This window comes from Aotus nancymaae, unplaced genomic scaffold, assembly GCF_030222135.1.
Source record: "Aotus nancymaae isolate 86718 unplaced genomic scaffold, 86718_ANA_hifiasm-v0.15.2.pri h1tg000025l, whole genome shotgun sequence".
NCBI lineage: Eukaryota > Metazoa > Chordata > Mammalia > Primates > Aotidae > Aotus > Aotus nancymaae.
Window position 1 is genome coordinate 22,911,804 of NW_026988438.1, and position 24,986 is coordinate 22,936,789.

The following is a 24,986-nucleotide window of genomic DNA, read 5'->3' on the forward strand; positions in this document are numbered from 1 at the left end:
CTCTACCAGGGCCAACCTTGTCTGGTTCTCAGTGCATCAAATCACTTATGCAGTCAGTTGAAACCCGAAGCTTGGAGCTGCGGTATAAGTGCTTTGAGGACATTTTGTTTTCATAAAAGTGGGTCAGGGTTGTCAATCTTATCTCTTTTTTAGGCAGGAAGTTGCCATTTGAGAAAGTTTTACTGTTGTTTGTGTTGTCAATTTTGTGCTTTAAAAAGAAAAAGACTTCCAAGAGGAAGTTTGTCCAAAATAAAAAGGAGACATGCAGGGCCAAATATCAGTTGATAAGGTAGGCTTAAATCATACAAATTTATTTTCTGTGAGAAGAAGTGGAATCTTAATTGATACTTGCAACGGGGTGAGGTTACAGGACCATAACGTCCAATATTTTAATGCACATACGAGGTTAGGGTTGGGAATTATGAATAGGTATATACATATAAAGTAGAAACAGAATAAGGCATTTCCTCCATGTCACTTCCCATATTAACTCCTGTACTTCCAATTGTCTTCATTATGAGATACTGTGCAAAGCTTTGCACAAAGGAAACAAAAGAGATCTGATGATCACAGAGGTTTTCAAACAAAAAGGTCTATACATTTTTACACGGTATGACAGTTGTCCTGTTTTGATTTTACCTGGGGTGATCCAAGACACTCATTATATTACTCAGTTCAATCAATAAATATAAATTAAATATCTGTTATATGCCAGATACTGTGGGAAACAGTGAATAAGATTAATTCCATTATCTGTCATACTTCTATCACAATCTTATCTTATATTAGCACTACCTCTTTTTCCACCTTCTCTTCCCCTCTGGCTTCTTTCTCTTTCTTTCCTTTTTATTGTTTCTTTCCTTTTGGTTTTTACTATTTTGCTTTTTCTTTCCTCAGTACCTTTTCTCTGCTCTTTTTCATTATTTCTTCTTGGCTTCAACATTTTAAGCCTAGTAAAAAAAATACTGTGATGAGAAGGCCTATTGTTACGAGAAGCCTCATAGCAGGAGAAAAATTTATAGGTTAGGCCTGCTACCTGCATTAAGAAAGAGAAATTTTTATACTTTTCTTTTTATACATCTGTGTATACTCTACATCTATAATACCAACGAAATAGTTTTCCTATTTTTTTTACATTTGCTTTGTAGAAATTATGGAGTTCTTTGTTCTATAATTATGGAGTTATAGATAATGGAAATCTATAGTTCTTTGCAGTGGGACTATAGTATATTTAAACATATTATATTTAAACAATATTCCCATTTTTATAAGTTATATCTTTCGATTCTCTGAATTATTAAAGAAGCAAATCTCTGTATTCCATTTAACTTGTTACATAGTTGAACAGATACACATCATTGACTCTAAGAGTAGGTGAATAAAGACATTTGTAGTGACCAACTATTTAGAATTCAGGTGTTATTCTAGAATTTTGCTGAGTAAGACTTTTGTGCTTCCTTCTTAAGCCTTCACATTACCTTTCTGCTACACATAGGCTCATAAAGGAAGAGGAAGACCAACTCTTTTTCTTTGATGTTAAAGCTTTCATCAGCAGTTTGCTTGTCTGTTGGCATGCATTGTTATTCTATGAATTGAACATTTCGTAGATGACTTTTATTTTCTTAATTTGATGACTTTCCTTTAGCACAAATGATGCTTGTCGTGGGAAGAGCGGTATAGTCTTGAATTACTGTATTTGTTATAACTGCAGTGACTCTGAACACTGGTTGAGTATTGGACTTTCCTTGAGAGCTTTTAAAAAGCACCAGTGCATAGGCCTCACACCAGATCAATTAAATCAGAATCCCTGCAGTGAGGAGAGAGCCACTGCTCCTCTAGGGTCACTAGCTAAGTGGGATTAAGACTGACATCCAATAAAACTTCTCTTTTATGACTTTATTTTCCCAGGGGAAGAAGATGGCTCTCTGTACCAACAATATAACAGACTTTACAGTAAAAGAAATAGTGGCAGGGTCAGATGATTACACAAATTTGGTAGGAGCATTTGTATGCCAGTCAACAATTATTCCTTCCGAAAGTAAGGGTTTCCGAGCAGCCTTATCATCACAATCCATCATTCTGGCAGATACATTCTTAGGTAAGCTTCCTTTGGTTCACATATGCATGCATACATTTATTTTTAAATTATGATACGGATAACTTGTCATTGTATTGGTGTTTGCTATAGATGATTAAGGCTCCCACAGATAATTTTAAATTACCTGTTGCTATTATTGTAAGATGGTTATAAAACTCTTACCTTTGGGGACTATCGATTAGTCTCTGGGATACTTCTGCAATTATGTATTAATTCATGTATAAATATGACATTTTCTGAGTGTCTATGCCTGTCATCAGACTTTCTAGAAGTTTAAGAGCCAAACCAATTTTAAAAACCAAAATAAAAATGGTAAACAAACATAATCTACACATAAATCATAATATATGCCACCAGTTTCCATCACCTTTTGTCACACCAGAAGTAAGCAGGTGACAAACAGCAAAGGTGAGGATGCTGAGTTTTATTCCTCGTGTTCCCTTTTTGTCTCCGTAGTCCTGGAAGCTTTAGGAAAGTTTCAAGAAGAATCTAGCTCCCTAATGAGTGATTTTTTTAGGGATCAAATTCATTATGATCTCTACATTAGGGTTAGGAATCGGTGGTTTTAACAAGCTTCATAGGTGATTCGGAGAATCAGATTTGAGAACATTGCTGTAGCATAGACTCCAAAGGAATTTAGCGTTGACTTTCAGCACCAAGGTCAGTTACTGGGTGTGGGGGTTGCTCAGTGTGGGAACTCTGAAGCAAAGTTTGCTCTTACTGCTTGTGTTTCAGCTCTGTTATCATTTTGCTTACAAGAGATAGGGGGAAAAAAAGCCTTAGTTTTCTTTTTATTAGATTAAGCAAATTTCAGAGTTATTTTCTGGAAATTATTAGGGCACAAAATTTTTTGCTCTGTCAAATATGTCTGTATTGAACAGGAGTAAAAAGCTATATTAGCAAAGTAGCCCAACTCATTCAATAAAATTCACTGGAGAATGAAAATTTTAATAGGCTTTTGAGATGTTAGAGAACTAAAAGGAACTTCATAGGTCATCTGAATTACTGCTTTCATTAGATTCAGGCAACAAGACTCGGAAGTGAAAAGACTTAAGCAAAACTACAAAGCTAGGGAGTAGAATCTTTTCTGTTTCATTCTGGAGACTGGAAAGTTTCTTGTTTTTACAATGAATGCATTAATTTAATACAGTATTTCTGTAAATACTGTAAAATGACAGTCATTAAATTAAAGCTATTTTCTACTCAAATCTACAGAGACCAAATAAAACTAATTTTCCACATTACTTAATAGTTTCTTTTTAAATCTCATCTAGGAGTGACGGTTGAAACCACATTGCAAAATATTGATATAAAAGAAGATATGTTCCCAGTTCCACCAAGCCAAATACCAGATGTGCATTTCTTTTATAAGTAAGTGAAGATGCTGTTTCCCTTGACTGTATTTTAATCAAAAGAAACATATATTTGGAACATCTATATTCATATATTTATAATTGTGTGTGTATAATCATATACTGAATGTGAATTCTCATGGCAGAGAAGATTGATTATGTCACCTGAGAGTTCCTAGAATATAGTTTATACTTAATAATTAGTAACTGGTTCTTGAAGACAGTAAAAAGTAGGAAACGTGGAATATTTTGAAAGCCTTATATAGTTTCTGTGTGTGTGTGTGTGTGTGTGTGTGTGTGTGTATTCATTTAAATTAGGCAATAAAGGACTCTACTTCATTGTCTAGGAATAATGATTTATAATTCACATATCAAAGCATCGGCCTAAGTAGATATGGCCCTTGTTCCCTTAAAAGTATTTTTGATTATAATTTTTCTTAAAATTATAATATCTTTACTAAATACTTTGATGATAACATATCACTTTACTTGGGAAAGTAGTCAACTTTTCATAGGCAATGGAAGTAAATGAGCTGAATTTGTATTAAAATTGTTAATTAGTGAACTTTAATATATTTTTCATTTGTTCATCGAGGCTGAGAGCAGTTCTTCACATATTTTTGTCTTTGTAATCTGAATTATATTTGTTTTTAAAAATATTATTTGCCTTATGCTAGGTCTTCTACAACGACAACGTCTTGTATTAATGGACGATCAACTGCTGTGAAAATGAGGTGTAATCCTACTAAATCTGGAGCAGGAGTGATTTCAGTCCCCAGGTATCTTTATTTCTATATGATTTGTGTTTACTATGAGGAAGAAAAACTCTCCAGAATGTTACTATTTTAAAACATATTCTTTATGAACATAAAGCAGAAATAAAACAGAAGAGTCTGTAGGTTTTTTGTATAGGGATATGCTGAATGTCTATTAAGAAGAATAGGTCCTTGTACAATCTAAGTACTTCCTAGCCTCTTGTATGACATATTCTTGTCCTGTTTGCCTTGAGTGTCTAATTCTCTTGAAAGTTATTGAAGCAATATACAATTAATTATACTGCTTGTATCCCTGTATTGATTTTATTGGTTAGCTTGAATTTCCTTGAGAGTTGGATTAGAAACTTTCCTGGTTATGTACTAGATAAACAATTAACTAGCTGGGTGATCAAGATTAAGTAAAACAATTAACTAGCTGGGTGATCAAGATTAAGTAATTTAACCTCTGAGTCATAGCTTTTTTCTCTAGGAGGGGATGGGGGCCACAATAGATAATTTGATCGATTATCTATTCGATCTATTCAATTCTAGCTCTGAAGAGCTAGAAATGATCGATTTCTAGCTCTTCAGTTTATTGATTAATGTTGGCAGAATCACCAAGGTAAGTCTGACTTATAGAATACGTAATGTAGTTCATTTAACACAGATTAGCGTTAAGGCCATAACCCTCTACAGTCAAGATCTGAATAATGCAGTTCACTTTGGATGGAAACACAAGAAGAAAACAATTTCATAGACTCAGAATTGTCAACCATAATACAGACTACTTTAATGGCATGAGTGACACTTGAATGTCTCCTGATTTTCATTTTTCAGATATTCATTTTTCAGTACTTAGGTTTTTTTTTTATTTTGTTTTTAAAAGTATTATTTTTTGTATCAATGGGAATTTCCCTACATTGCCCAGGCTGGTCTCAAACTCCTGGCCTCAAGCGATTCTCTCTTCTCAGCCTCCCAAACTGTTAGGATTGCAGTGTGAGCCATTGCACCCAGCCAGATTCTTCTTTTCTAATATTTGTAGAGTTAGGATGCCTTTGGATCATAGTTTGATTTGCAGACATTTTCTCTATCAAACTAGCAGAAGTATATATTTTTTTAAAAGAAAGTGATTTAGTTAATTTTGTTTTGGATAGTTTCACAGTAACCTTGGGAGATATTAACCTGTCCTGCTTTGGTCACATCAGGATTGGAAATCAGTGGTCTAAGCATTGCTTCAACTACTTGTGTATCCTAAAAATAGTTACAGGGGCAACACAGTATTTTGGGCTTATTTATGGGCATAAAGGCACATTGACGTTCACTTTTCACCAACTGCGTGTTTCCACTTCTCATAGATCTTTGACTTAGTTATTCTTTTCACCTGCTCATGGTGAGAGAAGGTTATGATGAGAGCAGTTACCTAATAATAATAAAAGAGCATCCTGTGGTGGAGGATCCCTCTGCCAGCCTCCAAGCTAGAATCAAGGCAGAAAACCATCTTCCAAGAAAAGGTGTGGTCAGAGATTCTAGCAATAAAAGCATGTGTCTTTCATCATTTTCTAATATTCTGCCATACAGCTCTGAGTTCAGGTGCTTGTTCCTTTTTTGTGAACCTAACACTTAACTTCTAGTCTCTAGAGTCTACTGGAATGGCTTCCAAAGCCTCCTCTAGGTCTCTAACTCAAGTAGGTTATGTTACTGAAGACTAGGTCTGTCCTTTAGGAAACACATCACTCTAACGTTCCTGAGGTGTGTTCTGACGCTTTGATTGTAATAAGGAAAATAGTCTCCTGGAGTTAAGTGATGCCATGTAGAAACTGAATTTTTCCTTGTGTGGAGAGGAAAACTTGTTTTTACTTTGACCTTCAGGAATATGCCACTTAGGAAAGTAAACTATCTTTGCTAGAGTTTATCAAGATCACCTGCAGCAGAATACCTTGCGGCATCTATTTTAAAAATTAATTTCTGGGCCTTCCCTAAAAATATAGAATCTCTAAATGCTGAGCACAGGAAGATTTTTTAAAAACACGAGGCGATTCTGATGCCTATTGAAATTTGAGAACCAGATTTTGTCTTAACTATTTTTTTCTGACAGAGATTCTCACAATGTATTCTGAATTTTAGCTTCATGAAAAGCTAATTTAAAATGTGACAGTCTAAAGGGCGTAGTCCTTTGTCCATGTTTGATAAATCTTCATTTAGAGTTGTAATATGCACTGAAGTATGCAGACCACTGCTGTAGGGAACTGCTTGAACCCTACAGCCTAAAGTGCTGACCTTTAGTTCTTTCTTGAATCAATTTCCCATCAGGACACAAGGGGGAGCTTGGAGATCAGAACACGAGAAACAGCAGCTTTCCTGGAATTTTTTTTTTTTCCCAGCAGTAGGGCCGAATAAAGATTTCATACTAACAGGAAAAAGAAAAAAAAAAAAAGGTCAGTAGAGCCCAGTTTCTCAGTCTACTTTTTAGGAGGACTTCTTTTCTTTTCTCCTCCCCCCCCACCTTTCTTCTTTCCTTCTTTCCATTATTTTAAGATTTCCAGGGTGGAGGGAAGGAGGTGCTAACCAGACACTTGCCGTAAGAGGCCTCATATGCTGACCAAAAAGTATCGGGAGACTTTGGCAGTGAAGAAGGAGACTTAGGTAGTGCAGAAGGAATGCTACTCTCAGGGATTCTCATTTCTTGGCCAGGAATCTTGGCAAACCAGGCAAAAGTTCACTTTAGCAGTAGCAATGTTGGTTGGGGTTTTATATCTTGGTGTCCTGGGAAAAATGTAATAAGATCCTCACAACCTGGGAGAGTGAGAAGGTCTTAATAAAAAGTGAAATGGGGCAGGAGAAAGGGGGATATATGTGTTCTTTGTGTATCACCTAAGAAATTAGAGGGAGCAGCTAATTATCTGGGCTGCCTACTCATCTGCAGCTGGAAACACCAACCTGTCTATTTGGTCTGGCAAATGTAGCTGGTTTCTAATTCCATAATGTGTCTGGAGGGTATGAGACATTTTAGATAAAAACAGTACAGAGTTTGTGGCAGATGTATTCTGACAACTGGAGTGAACTTTTGAAATTTTCTGCTGTAATTTGCACCTTGAGCAGAGAATAAACTGCTAGCACAATAGGCTGCTGATGTTCCTAAATATTAATAGATGCCCTTAAGTAGATGGCCCTGTAGCCTTTGCCTAAAATGCTTCCCAAACCTCTAATCATTATCTTAGGTAGGTAGAGGAACTGAAGGCGCTCCTTTTATTGGGAAGAATTTAGATGTAAGCATCGTATCCAAAGGGTTTGTTCCCAAAAACATGAGAAATTTCTGTTAGTGAAAAGGGTATAAAAAGGCCTTATTAAAAAGCAGAGAAATGGAAGCATTGTTACTCTGATAATAGAGGTGCCACAGCATCTACAGGATCTAGAGTCAAACACATTGACTTTACAGAGCAGGAAACACTGATGCCCCAAGTTGTATAGCTGTAGTGTGGCATAGTCAAGATGGAATAATTTTCTAACTGTGTTGTTTTTTTCATGCCATAATGCTTTCATCTTGCCATTTTTCATCCAGTTCCCCTGGACAGAGATTTGCAAGAAACACACTAAGTTAGAGGCAAATATCACACTTACTCCAGAGGATAACTCAACTGATGTACAAGTTATTGGTGCCTTCTTTTAAATGAGTCATCTTCCCTCAGACAGGGTCTTTATTGATGCCATGAGTTAGAGGAAAATCATTTTTTTCTCTCTGTCAACTTCTGACTATATTTAACTGCTTGAGTAGTTTATAAATCAGCTGAAAATTGTTTTGCCAAAATCTCCTTCAAAATCCAAATTCATCTTCATTATCAGTATAGCCTCTGGGAATTTTGAATCTCACAAAAGAGATGCTTCACAGCTCTGTCCTGTTATATTCGAGGGTCAAACACTCCAGGGATTTATTTCACAGATTCCAATTTAGAGTCTCTCTATCGAAGTCATTGGATCTATTGGATGCTAATGTAGTATTTGGTCTTCAGGGAAGGACTGTTAAAATCAAAATATTTATTTTCAATTCTTAAGAAACATGGAAGGATGATTGGTTAGATGAGTTCCCTTGTTTTCTTTTTCCCTAGGAAGAGACAAGTAATAGATAACTAAGTTTGTGCAAGCTAAATTAAAAAGGCAGTGAACTCAAAAGATCCAAATGAAGTATGTTCTTTGAATATTAAAAAGTGAAAAGGCATATAGAAGCATTGTGAGCATAAGTGAAAATGGCTAAAAGCCATTATGATAAAGAAATGAAAAAACTCTAACAGAATTGCTAAAATCATATATTTCAGACACTAATAAGTAATCTTAAGACATGATATAAAAAAATCACAAACCATTCATACAATTTTAAGATCAATTTTGAGGTAAGGATAATTATTTTATTTCATGAAAGAAGTTACAGAATCTGAAGATAAAACTAAGGAATGTCAGTTAATTTAATTTGTCTCGGTTTTGATCTGAGGCTGGCTTTTGGTAGTTAACTCAGGATAGAGTCTTTAGAAAGGGTGGTTTTGGCAGAGATAGAATTTTGTAAACCTGGATATAAGTACTGTGCATAAAAAAAATCTTATGTTTATACTCAATCTGTTCTGGTTTTCTTGTAGAAACAACTGGGTTTTTGTCTCACGGCCAGGAAAGATTAGGCTTGCACACACTTTGAAGGGTAAGGGGTTATGGAATTTACTGGGAAAAAAGGAAAAAAGACTCAGCAAAGTGAAAGGGGTTCCTGTTAACAAGTCCCCATCTCACAGATTGAATCCCAGGCTGCTCCCCCTGCAAAGGACGCAAACTTACCGAGGCACCGCCGCATTCTTCCAGTGCACAGGCTGATTGGAGGTTCTCTGGGGAACCCTTTTTACTTGACTGTCTCAGTCTAAATGTGTCTCCCCAAATGCGTACGCTGAAATGCCATTTATATGGAGGTAATAGTATTAGAAGATGGTGTGTTGGGAGGTTATCAGCTCATGATGGCTCTCCCCACATGAATGAGATTACTCCAGGCTGGGCACAGTGGCTCATGCCTGTAATCCCAGCACTTTGGGAGGCAGAGGTGGGCGGATCACCTGAGGTCAGGAGTTCAAGACCAGCCTGACCAACATGGAGAAACCCTGTGTCTACTGAAAATACAAACTTAGCTGGACGTGGTGGTGCATGCATGTAAATCTAGGCACTCGGGAGGCTGAGGCAGAAGAATTGCTTGAACCCGGAAGGCGGAGGTTGCAGTGAGCTGAGATCGCGCCATTGCACATTGCACTCTAGCCTGGGCAACAAGAGCGAAATGCCGTCTTAAAAAAAAAAAGAGAGACTCCAGAGAGCTAGCTAGCCTCTTTCACCACATGAGGATGCAGCAAAAAAGTGCTATCTATGAAGCGGAGGGCAAGCCCTCACCTGAATCTGCTGACATTGTGATCTTGGACATCTCAGCCTGTAACTATAAGAAGTATATAGAAACTATCCAGTTTAGTATATTTTGTTACAGTGGCCCGAATAGACTAAGATACTGAATAGACTAAGATTTTGTTCACAAACAAAATCTCTAGCCTCAGGGCAAACAAAATTTTGGAGCAAGATGCAGTGGTATTTTTTGGGCCCCATACAAGAGTGGACAAGCCATCCTCAGCAGAGAAAGTCTGAGTCTCCTGAGATGCCAAAGCTGAGAGAAATCACCGGCAGTAGGTTAGAGACGGCGCTGATGCCAATCTAAATACCGCAAGGTTGGGAGCTCGCTCAAAAGCCCCATGTTCAAGAAGCTACCAACTCAGCTGAGACATTTTTTATTTTATTTTAGTTTTTAGTTTTTCCAGGAACCCCCTTACAGTTGGCTGTCTCAATAGCATAGTTTTCTACTCTATGACTATATCAGAATTTCTTTAACCAGTTCATATTTGGTTATGTTTCTAGTCACTGACCACATTAGTGACATCTTTGTCATGACATATTTGCATGTATGTCTAATTTTCTCTTCAGAATGAATTATTAGACATAGAATCTCTTTGTCAAATGTTATGTACTTTTGAAGGTTCTTTGTTTTTAGGTTTTTTAAAAAAATTTATTTATTATACTTTAAGTTCTGGGGTACATGTGCAGAATGTGCAGGTTTGTTACATAGGTATACATGTGCCATGGTGGTGGTTTGCTGCATCCATCACCCTGTCATCTACATTAGATATTTCTCCTAATGCTATCCCTCCCCAATCTCCCCACCCCCTACTATTCCTCCCCTAGCCTCCCACCCCCCAAGTCCCGGTGTGTGATGTTCCCCTCCCTGTGTCTGTGTGTTCTCATTGTTCAACACGCACTTATGAGTGAGGACATGCAGTGTTTGGTTTTCTGTTCTTGAGCTGACACATTTTCTAGGCACACAAAACTGTGGCCTTTCCCCTCAACCTCCTCAGACAAAATCCAGAGAGATCAGAAACATATTGACAATGTAGGTAAATGTGTTTTAACATTCACATTTTAGTAAAACAAGTTTATAGTGGATTATAAACTATGCAAACAGTTAATAATAGGTTCACTATTAAGTTGTATCAGTTCATAAGAAAAGATTTTTCTCCATGAATTTATAATACAAACCAAGTAGATCCTACTTTAGGAAAGATTTATTTAAAAGAAGACACTAATAGCTCATCTCTCAGTCCAGTTATCCTTCAGGGAATGTATTCCATTTTAGAATCCAAGACCTATCTTCCTAAAAAAGGTTAATTTGAATTCTTACATATTGCCAGGGCCATCCAGATTCATAAGGCAATCCCAGAAGTAAAGTAAGGAAACTGGGAAGTCTCTTTCTTATTTACCAGTAACACCAAGGTCCAGCTGGTTGTTCTTTGAATCAGTCTTTGTTCTACCTAGAATTCATAGCACATCCAGTAACCCTGTAGAATCCTAGCCTTGCCTGCCCCAGCTATCCATGATAGTGTACTGTCTCTTCAGACATTTATTCACTGGTTCCTATGGTGATTGTATAAACCAAAAGTTATAAAAGAAGCACAATTTTTGGCACCTCTGTATTCCAGCTTTAAAAAGCTGGGGGAGGTGGCTGGAGATGATGTTTGGACAAGTAATCCAAAGGGAAGTATTTTAAGTACTTGGCAATACAACATGTATCCATTTTATTGTTTGTTTTTCTGTTTTCTTGGTAGGAGAAAGAATTTTTGTTTTTCCGTTGTACTTTTTTTCTATTTTCATACTAAAAATAAGTTCTGTTGAAATTGTTATTACTTCATACATCCCTGTTTCACATGGAAGGACTGATTTAAATTATGACATTTAGGTTTATAACAAAGAATTAAATTTGGATGTTCCACAATTTAAATGATTCATCAGGTTAAAGAAATCAAATAATTCACTCTAAGGTAAACTACTTTGAGTTAAACTAAGAGTATCTTTGAAATTGAAGTCTACCAAGGAAAGGCATTGTAGTGTTTTGACACCTAACAACAGCTTTACACATTTCATCAATATCATGATTTTGTTGTTGTTGCAATTTTTGTGGCTCTAGCAGTTCTTTAGAAAGTGATATGCATTGCTAATAGTCTTTTATATTTTTGCAGTGCTTTAAACTTTCCAAAATTGTTCTGTCACTTTATCCATTATAACTACCCTGTGAAGGCACTATAGCAGGCATTTGATTTTGACAAATTACAAAGATGAGGGAGGTGAAAGGAGGAGTTGCGTCATTTGTGGGAAAACACAATCATTTGAGAGTCCAGGTAGAATTGTAACCCAGGTCTTTGCTTTAGAAGTTTTTGCAACTGTTATTAGTCTTCTTCTTTTCTTCTTCTTCTTTTTTTTTTCACTTATTGAGTTCTTTTTTTCTCAGATTTTAACAGACTTACTACTCTGTTTTCCCAAAGCCAACAGTTTGGTTTTTTCCCCTACTCAAAACTTCACTATGTTGGAAAAATAAAGTATAGAATATTTTGGGAAGGAAGATTTGAACTGAAGAGCACATTTGCTACTTTTGCTAAATGGTCAGGAAATTGTATTCTTAAATAATTTTTCTCATTGGTTACCCAATTTTTAAAAAAGAAAAATTTTGAGTTGCTTTTTACTCATCTAGAAGGTGGAATGTATGGATATTTTTTGTGGCCTGGTTTTCGTCTATTGTACTTACCTTTAAAAAAAAACCTCTATCTTTGTTTCAGTCAGAATATATTCATTCCTCTTTTCTACAAACAAAGAAATTAAGTCAGATAAAGGTTAATCCATTTTCCCCAAGAGTCACTATTTGCCATTGTTCTCAGCCCTGACATATGGCACGGGGCGTCAGTTACAGCATGTTACAAACAACATTGATTTTATTTGCATCCCACCACCTCTGCTTAGTCTACAGACACTTTGGAAAGATAGGCATGTAAAAATGCAGTAGATTTTTAGACATGTAGTTTTTTTAGTGTTCAAATCTTAGTGTGTCTTAGAATATATTTATGAGATTTAAACTAACAGTATGAGATTTAACTTTGATATTAGACTGAAGTAATAGTTTTGGACCATTATCACTGGACAGGTATTTGAAGTTAAAACTTAAAAAAGAGTGTTTTTAAAAAAATTTCCCTTATTCTTTTGTGGCTATCCTTTTGCTATTAAGGGTTTCAGGACACTTGTCCTCAGCATGAGCTAAGGTCTGAAGGAAGTTTTCAGGACAAAGCCTGTAGTTATGTGGCTTGACTTAAGGAAGCTGAAAGTGGTAGACACATTTAAATTCCCCTAGTTTTAATGAATTCATGAACAAAAATAGCAGTTTTTGCTAGAATCTGTCCGAATAGGTTCTGGCTTCAAGCAGTAAAGATTCTGTACACCATAACAGCCATTATGTTTTCAGCCATGCTGTGTTTACTTGTCCCCAAAATGAAAGAGGCAAGCTGATGTAATGGGACCACCCACTAGAAAGAAGAGTTTCAAAAAGTCTCCAGAGCCTTCCTAGTGGTTAGTTCTTTGTGATCCTGTTTCCTGTGTCTAAGCCCCATCCACATCCATCATCTGCAGAGTATTGAAGGTGATCACCTCTGCAGGTTATCATTAGGCCAAGGAAACCCAAGATTGCAATGTTATTTTCTTCACTTAGCTGTGTGTTGACCTGATGGTTGGTTGGTTTTTCAGTTTAGACAATTTCGTGATGATGTCTTTCTCCTACCTCTAAAAGACCAGGGTCCTGTGCAGCATTCTATTCCCTAAAGCATCTCACCTAAGTACATTACCTTAAACAGAAGTTACAACATCTATAACATATGAGGCCTTTCATTATCTAGTTCCTGTCTGTGTGCCCAGCACTCACTCTTTGCCTTGCTCTTGAAGCTCCAGCAACAATGACCTACATGTAATTTCCTGCCAATTCATCATACCCATTCATTCCTCTGCAGGAATTCCTTTGCTTTCTTCCTTTCTGTTCTGGCTAACTCCTACCAAATATTCTAGACTCAACTTAGACATCATTTCTACCAAGAAGCATTTCCAGAGGCTTTTTTTTTTTTTTCTGGTCATTGTCTGTATCTTTCTCTTAAATTAAAAAAAGAAGCTTTATAGAAATATGACTTCCCTACCATACAATTCAGCCACTTAAAGCATATAATTCAGTGGTGTTTAGAATATTCAGGGATATGGGCAACTACCACCACAGTCAGTTTTAGAAGATTTTCAACACCTCAGACAGAAACCTCATATCCTATAGCTCTCAGTCCCCTATGCTCTAGTCTACTTCTCAGCCCTAAGCAACTACGAATTTACTTTCCATCTCTATAGATTTCCCTATTCTCGAGTTTCATATGAGTAGCATCATATAATCTGGGGAATTTTGAGACCAGTTTCTTGCACTTAGCATAATATTTTCAAGGTTCTTCCAAGTTGTGGCATACATGACTGCATTTATTTTATGGTTGAATAATACTCCTTTGTACGGGTATACTACATTTTGTTTATGTATTCATCTGTTGATAAATATTTGGGTGGTTTTCACCCTTTGGTTATTATGTAAAATGCTGCTGTAAACATTCATGTACCAGTTTTTGTGTGGAGACACGTTTTCATTTCTCTTGGGTTTATACCTAGGACTGAACTTGTTGGAATAAACAGTAGCTCTGTACTATTTGGTTGAGGAACTGCTAAACTGTTCAAAGCAGGTGCACAATTACATTCCTGTCAGCTGTGCATGAGGGCACCAATTTCTCCGCATCCTCACAACACTTGTGATTCTTTTTGATTCCAGCCATCCTACTAGGTACAAACTGTTATCTCATAGTGGTTTGTTTCTTTTAGATTTTTTTCCACTTTTGTTTCCTCAGCATCCACACAGTGCTCCCCAGCATGTGATAAGTATTCTGATGTTGAGTGGAGTGGATTGAATGGGTTACAAAAGCTGTCATTTATGTGGTTTTGGTTTTGTTTATGATTTTAGCAAGTGCCCAGCAGGTACTTGTGATGGGTGTACATTCTATTTCCTGTGGGAGAGTGCTGAAGCTTGCCCTCTGTGCACGGAGCATGACTTCCATGAGATTGAGGGAGCCTGCAAGAGAGGATTTCAGGTAAGGGACAAACTCTTGAGGCAGAGCTTTGGCATTATAGTTGGTTAGTCTGGCATCACATTATAGAAACTCAGGTCCAGAAGTATGGCAAAAGCTTCTAGTTAATGTGACATTAGTAGTCATTTAAAACCAAGTTTGGTAGCTGAACTTTCAGATGCTGGGGTAGCAGCAGATGTGCACTGGGATTGAGGAAAATGAATCATGATAAAAGTAGTCAAGGCTTTGAATATTTACCTGGATGATATGAGAATGATATCATTAAACCAAGATGTGATTTATATAATACCAGTATAGGTATAATTAAAACGGGGATAATATAACTGACTGACTCACCATAAGAGGCATGCCTAAAGTATAAAGCACATACATATAAAATCAAGATCCTACTCTATAGCTTCTGTGCATTCATACTTAAATATTTTTTGTTTCCATTTTATATTTAATATATTATGAAAAATTTCCCTTATTAAGTATATTTTTTAAAACATTCTTATTTATTGATACATTTTTAATATTATCTGGGATTTAATAATTATTTTGTTAGACATTTGAGAGAAAATTGAAAACAATCATTTTGTAAATAACTGTAGCAAACATCTTTGAAGGAAATTTGATTTCGTTAGTGTATTATTAGAAAGAGATTAAATGAATCAAAAAAGAATGGACATTTTTAAGGCTTGATACATATTACTAAATTACTTTGGTTCTATCAGTTTTCACTTTCACTTCATTTTCACTTTCACCAGTAGTGTTTGAGAGAGACTGCTTTACTGCACTAGCTTTGAGTAGTATCATACGAAAAAAACCTGAATTTGCTTTAAGACCACTTGTTTACCACCACTGCATGCCCAAATTCTATTAAAATGGTAGGAAAGAAGCACAGAGGAAAGCAAATCAGCGCTAATCCTGGAAACCTGAAGGGAGGGTAGGCACCGGAGAATCGGAGAGGGGAAGCAGTTCTGCCCAGGAAAGTCTTGAAGAGTTTGCAGTTAGCAGGATGAAGGGCAGGAGTGTGACAGGAAATAAAATCAGGATGCCTGCACCCAATCCCATACATTCCAAGTATTTGACACCAGTTGCGTTCACCTCTCCTCTAGGAAAAAGCTATAGAGAACTATTCTCTAAGTTGGTGTTTTTCAAATTTTAATGACAGTGAATCTATATTAAGAATTATATTGTACATCAAACCCGGTACCCACACACAAATCAGACACACAGAAATATGCCTAAAAATGAGATAAAGTTTTAAGGAGCAAGATTTATTTTATATTTTATGATAAAATACAAGCATAGCATTAATGTAAAGTATATTTGTATTAATAATTTAATGTATAATATAAAAAATAAGCAGAGAACACTAAAACAAAAATGAGGAAATGTGTTATTTAGTTTGTCAAATGTGGAATAAGATGGCTTCTTCCAGTTCAGAGCACCCAGGGTCAGTGCTGCTCGCTGAGCTAGCACACTGCTAAGACAGTTTCTTTTTAGTATTTTTAAGTAGGTCAAGGATAAAAATTCCAGATTTACAAAAACGGTTTCTTGTTAATCCTCTTAATAATGTTGATGCTTTTTCTACTTCACGATAGAAATTCTTCGTTACTTTTACTCTAAAATTATGATAAACTGCTTATCTTATAATTGTTTTTTAGAGTAAATGAAAAACGAAGCTGCATTTCCTTTGGCTACCAAGTTTAGCTCAAGGATTTTTGAATAGCTAAATGATCTTTTATTCAAATATTCTCTAATATTTCTCTCCTGAAAGGTAATGAATGATGAGAAGGTTAAGACAGTAAAGTTGCAACAAATTCTCTAATTTTATTTCATTCAAACTGTCTTCCTTGGTAGGGTCACTTCAACATATTATAAGATGGTTGAGAATAGATAGTTGTTGGGTATTCTTTGGTATTTGTTTTTGCCTTTAAGATCATACTTTTTGGAGAAATTTGAAGTGCATGACGTGTTGAAATTTATAATATCCCCCTATAGTTACAAATTTAATTTGAGAAATACTAGAAGCAGTTAAATATATCCTTCTGTTATACTTAAATATCAGTTTTGGAAATATATGTCCAAGGAGCTTGAGCTTCAGTTACAAAACTCTGAATGTCATTCCTGAGTTCATAGACCTTACTTAGTGTATTCCATTGCAACTATAAAAAACGAGTATGATACAGTAAGTGGGATTAGTCATGTCTGATAACTGAATAAAATATTTTAAAAAGTCAACTCCGTGAGCTTCATATACAAATGACAACTATTGTTTATTTTTTATTGTCAGTGAACATGTGTGGATTTCTTTGGATACTAAAGCTTCATGAGAGATGAAAAATAGTTATTGCAAAATATTGCAATGGGTATATTTAAATTTTTAACCATCCCACTGTGTTTCAGTCCTATTTCTGACACAGTCTTTACAGTTTTTTTACTTTGTATTGATTGTGTGCTTTTCTAATTCTTTAAGTATATCTTATACAGATACATATGAAGTTAAATTTATACAAGTCCTCCACATACACCTGATATAAACAAAATGAGGTGCACAACTTGTGATAAAAGTGCTCTTATCAAATTGGATCTGCAAAAACTATGCCAGGTTCTAAGTGTGTATTAAGCATTACTTCTATGTGTCATGCAGTACTAAAGATTTGAAGAGATACTGTGTTATTACTAAGGGGACTGTTTTAAAATTTATCTTTATATTTATCTTTTTTGAAGAGATACTGTGTTATTACTAAGGGGACTGTTTTAAAATTTATCTTTATATTTATCTTACCCTGCTCACAAAATATTTCCACATACTGGACTGCAGTGTCAGCCATTTTCTGTTTTTCAATGGTATGTGGCTGAATGAAGGAATAAGGCTTTCTAATTAATAGTCATAGAATTACTAAGAAAATTTGCCAATAGCTTGATTTTTTTCCCATGTCAGTATTTGAGGAGCTTATTGAAAAGCTAAGTATTCTGGGTTTGCAAGTATCTTTTTAATTTTGAAGTTTTAAAATTTTGTCATAAGACTGTCATCAGACAGTAGAGCTTGCTGTTTTCATTGGGTATTGCACGTTTGATAAAATCATATCAAAGCTGGTGCAGTATTTTTTTCTTGTTAGAATGCACTTCAAGTAAAGTCAACATTTGCTGATGAATTTACATTTCTCTCTGTATTGTCATTATTATTATTATTATTATTTTTATTTTTTTGAGACGGAGTTTCGCTCTTGTTACCCAGGCTGGAGTGCAATGGCACGATCTCAGCTCACCGCAACCTCCGCCTCCTGAGTTCAGGCAATTCTCCTGCCTCAGCCTCCTGAGTAGCTGGGATTACAGGCACGCACCACCATGCCCAGCTAATTTTTTTTTTGTATTTTTAGTAGAGACGGGGTTTCACCATGTTGACCAGGATGGTCTCGATCTCTTGACCTCGTGATCCACCCGCCTCGGCCTCCCAAAGTGCTGGGATTACAGGCGTGAGCCACCGCGCCCGGCCTGTATTGTCATTATTGACAGAGATGCATCAGAGGAATTTGAACATGCCTCAGCATTTCCCACATTACCATTTTTTATAAAAAATAATGTGACCTACTTAAAAATTAATTTACTTGCAGTAAGTTTAGGAAAAATGTTACAGTTATAATGTACTAACAAAAAAATTTGATCACTGATATCCTTTCTAAAAAACATGTTGAAATTTCCTATCCAAAACTTGATTCACACTTTTCTTCAAAGTGAATAAGAGTCTCCTCCCCTTTCACTTCATTACTAACTGCAAAAATGTTTATTTATTTAAATCATAAAAATAAACATTATGGTGTTATTCTTCTGTTAAAGTGTTGAAAAGGGACCACTATACAGCAGAAAATTTAATGAGACATGTTAAAAGATTAGTGCCCTGTGTTATTTAGTGTCAGTGGATAGAATCACCATGCAAATTGCTACTGGTTACTGTATATGTTGAAATATATAAGGAACCATGCACTGTACTCTGATTTTATGTTTTGATCTGCCTATTTGATCTATCTTTTAAAAAAAATTGTTGGTTTAGATCTAGTATATTAATATTTTATTATTCACAATTAGTTATAACTTGCAGTTTGAAAAACATTGCCCTTAAGGAATTGCCATCTATTTTGGGAGAATGAGAGTACCTGGTGTGGGTAGTGACGACCCAGAATAATGCGCTCCTTATTTTGGGATGGGAAAGAAGGATGTAGACCGTGTGCCCACCCACCCCAGTTACCCAGCTGTGTTACACCTATATGTCCTGGGTCTAGGGTCTACTCTTCCACTCAGAGGACAGGCTTATTGGGAAATGGGCTTACATGATGGGTGGATGCAATCCATTTCTTATATTAAGCAACCTAAGCTTTCATTCAAAAACATGACTAAGATGTCAAAGAGGATCAAAAAATTTTTTACAAATAGCCTAAAAGGTATGTCCAGATGAAGCCATTTTTATTCAACCTCCTCAGCACGTACTGTACTGCACCCTTTTGAGGTGGTGATCCATCAATCCATGTCTTTATTTGTTTTTTGCATTTTCATTCATTATTTCCCTATTCACTCTCATGTCTTTTTTTCCTGTATTCCTGGAGCTTTTATTAAATGAATGCTGAATAATCCTCTATGCCTACTGTAAGTAAAGGGTTAGCACAACCCTTTCTTCTTCTATGTGAGAAACTCATCTGTGACAAACCTGACTTTCACAGTTGAGTCTGAATCTCATTTCCAATGTCTTCTATGGTTTTATATTTATTTATTTTTCTTAAAGGAAACCTTATATGTGTGGAATGAACCTAAATGGTGCATTAAAGGAATTTCTTTGCCTGAGAAAAAGTTGGCAACCTGTGAAACGGTTGACTTTTGGCTGAAGGTGGGAGCTGGTGTGGGAGCTTTTGCTGCCGTTTTGCTGGTGGCTCTGACCTGCTACTTCTGGAAAAAGAATCAAAAGTAAGTACCCTCACTGGGATGATCACAAGAAAGCTAGGGGGCCTGTTTTGTTGTGAAAATTCTAGACTTACTCATTATATCCAATAAATAGATTCTCCCAGAGACACAAGAATTTTCTCCTTGTGAAGAAATTATAGGAAAGGCCTTGAGAAAACAAGCAGAGGAAACGATTGTTATTCTGACAGTAGAAAAATCATAGAACATTAGAAGTCACTGAATTAGAGCCATTTATTAGAAAACAAGGAAAACTAGAGGCTCCGTGTTACTGAGGTAGACGATAGTAGACCTTGGATGGCAGATTTTCTCTTAGTGTCTGCCTTTTTAAAAAATGACATAATGCTGTCTTCTTTGCCTTTTCTTTTAAAATTTCTTGTGGGAAGACATTTGCAAAAAAAACCAAAACAAAACAAAACAGACTAAGTGTATAGGCAGATATCACATTTATTTACTCTAAGTCTTCAAGAATCTGGAACTGAATATTGTGCGTAACTCCTGAATGTATATTGGTCTGTTACAGGACTTGAATCTTGTAGAATGATTTACACTCCAGTGGGACGATGGAACTCCTGTATTGTAATATCTAGGGACAATTGCAATATCTAGGGTGATAGTATAAAGGAATATTAATGTAGAGAGATGATAAAGGCCAAATTACTTGCCTGTTTGATATTCTCATCTTTATGAACTAAATACTAGAAAACTTTACAGTGAATTGGCTTCCAAATATTCATGTTAAGAAAATGCATTAGACCTCAAAGTCTCCCCCAACCCCAATTTTTTCATTATTGGACTATTCAGTCAATGTAGAGTGGTATAATTAACTCTATTGAACTGGTTTCTGACATCCTGGGGAATATTTCTTTATAAATGGTAGATACATGACAACACATATTGCTATGGCTATAGACAGGGAAATTTGTTGGTGGAGCAATTATACTCCAAGCCAATTTAATGAGCTGGTTCACCTAAAATAAGTATTTATTTATATTAACATAAATGGATATTTATTTGTTTATTTATTTTACCACTATTTAGACTGGAATACAAATATTCCAAGTTAGTAATGACAACTAACTCAAAAGAGTGTGAACTCCCAGCTGCAGACAGTTGTGCTATCATGGAAGGAGAAGATAATGAAGAAGAAGTTGTATATTCCAATAAACAGTCACTACTAGGAAAACTCAAATCTTTGGCAACAAAGGTGAGAGTAGAATTTTAACCTGGTGTTATTGGGCATCTATAAAGTAGGGGACATATTAACCTAAAAATAGCATTCACACAAGCTGTTATTTTGCATGTTTATATCTCAGTGGGTATTTATCCAACAGAAATACTCTTAGAAGCACATGATATAGATACAGTAATATTCAGTGCAGCATTGTCTTTATTGGTTGTCAGACATCATCAATAGGGAGTAAGATATTTTCATATGTCAGCGTAACAGAATACTATGTAACTCTTCAGTTGTTAAAGACTGAGCTATCTATGTGTACTGATAAATCAATAGGTCCAAGATAGAGTGAAAACAAATGGACTCTCATATTTATATTGAATATACATTAATGTTTCCATTTGTATAGCAAACTTAACAATAGCTGCCTTTTGGGAATAGTGAACTAATTAGAGTGTTTAGTCTTTGAAAGCAATACATTTTTGTGATGGTAGAATTTTCACAAAGAAAATATACTCTTTTTTATAACTTAAAAATGAGGGTTAATAAAAGATATTATGTTCATTCATACTGTTCCTTTTTTATTTTATGACAAGATTGTTTCACATAGAGCAAAGAAAAGTTATATAAATTATTGAGGTATATAAGGTAACATATTGTTGGCTTTGGATTTTGGAATGACTACCGTATCCAAACATAACATGAAACCCTAAATTTTTTGTAAAGACATTTTATTTGACGTTTTTCACTGTTGACTTAAAAGATGAGAAATTATCAGCTTACTACTTACTCAAGACTGAAAATAGAATGAAATAGAAGAAAATGACTTTCAAATGATTTACAACAGGATAGACAAGAGACAAAAATTTATGTTTATAAAGAATATTTAGTAACCATTTCCTTTTACTCTCCTAATTTAGGTTCATAAATATAAGGAATTATTTAAGAATAAAATGAATAAACCATCTTTCTCTTTTACTGATGGTTAATCTTTTATTAATCTGAAGATATAAGAAGGATACTATTACCGTAAAATAACAAAAATATAGTGATTATTAAGAATGGAGATCTTTACCCCATTTGCAAGCTAATTTTTTGAGTTTGCTACAGTTTCATGGACACTTTAGAAGACTTGAGACTCCTGTCAGAGACAAAGGACAGTTTCGTATTCAGAGTAGTGCTAGCAGAGTAATAACCTTTATACCAGCTCTCAAAGCCACAGGTAACTCACAAGGCTGTGTTCCCACAGGGCTATTTGCAGAGGAAATGATATCATACTTGGTTGCATTACAGGAAAGGGACTCCTAAGCCTTAGGAACTTGAATGTTCATAATGTACAGTAAGCATACCCATCCTTTGCCCCAAAGGAAACTATTTTCTTTATCATTCTGGACAGATAATACACCTTTTGCTCAGGAAGGTGACAATATATCTTTAAATTCCAAGGCAGTTTTCTATACAAAGATTCTTAAAAAGATAGTCTAGAACAAAGGGTAATCTGTTTCTCACTTTTAAGATGTGCAGAAGTGAAAGAGAACCATGAAGCACTGTCTTCAACAACATCCAAACCTTATTTTTATATCATGTTGGTTTCTGGTAAATTTTCCTTTCAATTTGCCACTCTATGCACAATTCTGATTAATATGACTGACTGAAGCTGGGATTAAGTTTGGTCAATTTGCTTTTTACGGTATTTAAATAAAGCTGCTACCAGTAGGACACCAAGCAGAGGTCCTCACCTGGATTAGGCCAATCTGTATTGTTAACCTCAACCCTACCCCTAGGGTCCTAGACTCAACTAGCTGAACATATGCTATTTACCTTAGAAAGCTAGGTGGCTTTCTTGTGTAGGCCTTTACACTAGCACTCAGATATTTCCTCCATAAGATTTGAATAAAAAGGGGGTAAGGAAATTTTCAAAAACTTACAGAGTCCCAATATACAGAAATCTTCCCTTATTTGCAGTTTCCCTTTTCATGGTTTTACTTTTTGTGGTTTTACTTAACCATAGTCAACTGTGGTCTGAAAACATTTGGAAAATTCCAGAAATAAACAATAAGTTTTACATTGTGTGCTCTTCTGAGTAGTATGACAAAATCTACTACTGTACTGCTTTGTCCCACTATGGAAGTAAGTCATCCATTTGTCTTGCATATCTGTGCCGTATACGTTACTTGCCTGTTAGTTACTTAGCAGTCATCTTGATTATCAGATTGAAAAAAGTATTATACAGTTTGATACTATACTTGGTTTCAGGCATCCACTAAGGGGTTAGAAAGTATCCCCTGCAAATAGGTGGAGGAGTACTGTGTCTCCCATTCATGTCTACATGAGCCATCATACACTTGTAGGCAGTAAAACTCAATCAAGGGGTTACTATCCTTTTGATTTAGGATCTTGGCAATCCAACAAGACAATCCAGATACATTAATCCAGGTATTACAGGATATATTAGATATATTAGTGATTGCACAGACTTTGTCTTAGTTCTCAAGGAGGAAGTATAGAGTAGTTATATTGTGAAGAACAATGTATGGACAGTGATGTTGGCCTGAATGCCTTCAATGGCTGAGGTTCTATCATTGATTACTTCAAGCTAAGGTCAGAGGTAAATTTTATACCACCTTTTCTAACATCCCTAACACTAGAGGTATTTCCTTAAACAGCTGAAGCTCTGTTATGACTACTCCTAAGGTGCAAGCTACAATGTTTTTAGTGAGGAAGCAAGTTAATGTCTGACTTCTACACAAGAAGTGTAGCCCTGGAGGTACACATGGTGCCTCTGGAAAGAAAATGTTACTCACAGTTGTTGGGTACACTAAGTGTGACCTACATTGGTCAGGCAGCATGGGTTGACAGTGTTTGTAAGTGGCTTCTTTGCTGGCTAGTAAACCTTAGGGTTTCTAATTCACCTCATATAATGATGTCTCCTTTTTGTCTTTGGGGAAACTGCCTGAGGGAAGTCAGCTCAACTTTTCCTGTTTGTTCACACTGCAAACTAGTGGCTCTTGTTCATCTCATAAAATGACTAAATAATGGCTATGGGAATGAGATGCTGGTGTCGTCTGGGGCAGGGGCTGAGGCCATTTTCTGCTGTTTTGGATAAATTTCTGTTACTTTAAGGGGAATGGAAAATGAGTTGTGATGAGAGCATGTGGTGGGTATGGCAGACCCAGCAGTGAGCTAAATTAAAGGCCCTTGAGATGATTTGAGAGAACCATGTCAGAAATTTTACTAGGAAGGTGACACGGTGGCCCTGAAAATCAAATGATCCTTAATGTCCCTTATTTATTCATACTTCTCAGAGTATAAGCCATCTCCTCCATTATCAGACTGTGGTGGTGTCTCTTTCTAGTGCTAAAAAAAAAATTGTCTCATTTTAGTAACTATAATTTCACCTTATTTCTACTAGTATCTATCTGCCACATTTTCATGTGAGGCATACTTGCCACTGGGGCCAGACCAACTGCATTTTTGAATATATGTCATTTGTGTTTGTCAAGTGAGGCTTATCCAGTCTTTTCCACCTTGTTGAGCCACCATAAATAGGACTATCAAGCTGTAGAGTTACAAGTTCTGCATGGGAATGACATTAATTTTGACTATATCAGTGACCAACTAATGGCTATAACTGGTAGCCATATCAAGGAGATAATGAGTCTAAAACCTCAAGGGCACCTCTGTCTCCTTTTGTCAGTCTCCAACTGGCAAAATCATTTGTCATAGAGAATTGTATTACCAAGTCGTCATTATGATTGTGAGGCCATAAAGGTAGAGAGTGTGTGCCAGCTTTCCGGACAGCTTTTAACATAGCCTGTTAGTTTGGGTCCAATTAAAAGGATACTGCTTTGTAGGCTAGCTGATAGAAAATATCAAGTAGAATACTCAAGTGAGGCCCACACTGTCCCAATAGCAGAAAGTCAAGTAAAGTGCTGGGCTGTTTTTCCTTGACTGTTGGGTAAATTTAGCATTGTAAATCTGCTTACATAGTTTCAATAAACTTTATTTAGGTAGCAAGTCCCTGAATTTTGTGGGGGTTTTATCACCCACCTCTGCTAGTAGAGTATTGATAACTCAAGTGGGTCTGCTGAGATGGAGACTTCTGACTTGACATCAACAGGACTT

General features: G+C 35.9%; 1 protein-coding gene across 3 annotated transcripts in view; it reads left to right on the forward strand.

Annotated features, from left to right (window-relative positions):
* The window catches only part of ELAPOR2 (endosome-lysosome associated apoptosis and autophagy regulator family member 2), a 96,735-nt gene that overhangs the window by 61,028 nt on the left and 10,721 nt on the right, over positions 1-24,986 (forward strand). For 2 of the 3 annotated variants that reach the window (XM_064380438.1, XM_064380436.1), the window contains 6 exons: positions 1,909-2,098; positions 3,373-3,469; positions 4,128-4,229; positions 14,620-14,746; positions 19,512-19,690; positions 20,726-20,891. In XM_064380438.1, the coding sequence (XP_064236508.1) occupies positions 1,909-2,098; positions 3,373-3,469; positions 4,128-4,229; positions 14,620-14,746; positions 19,512-19,690; positions 20,726-20,891 (861 nt within the window). Of the gene's footprint in view, positions 1-1,908; positions 2,099-3,372; positions 3,470-4,127; positions 4,230-14,619; positions 14,747-19,511; positions 19,691-20,725; positions 20,892-24,986 lie in introns of those variants that run through there. The other variant, XM_064380437.1, reaches the window with a different exon arrangement.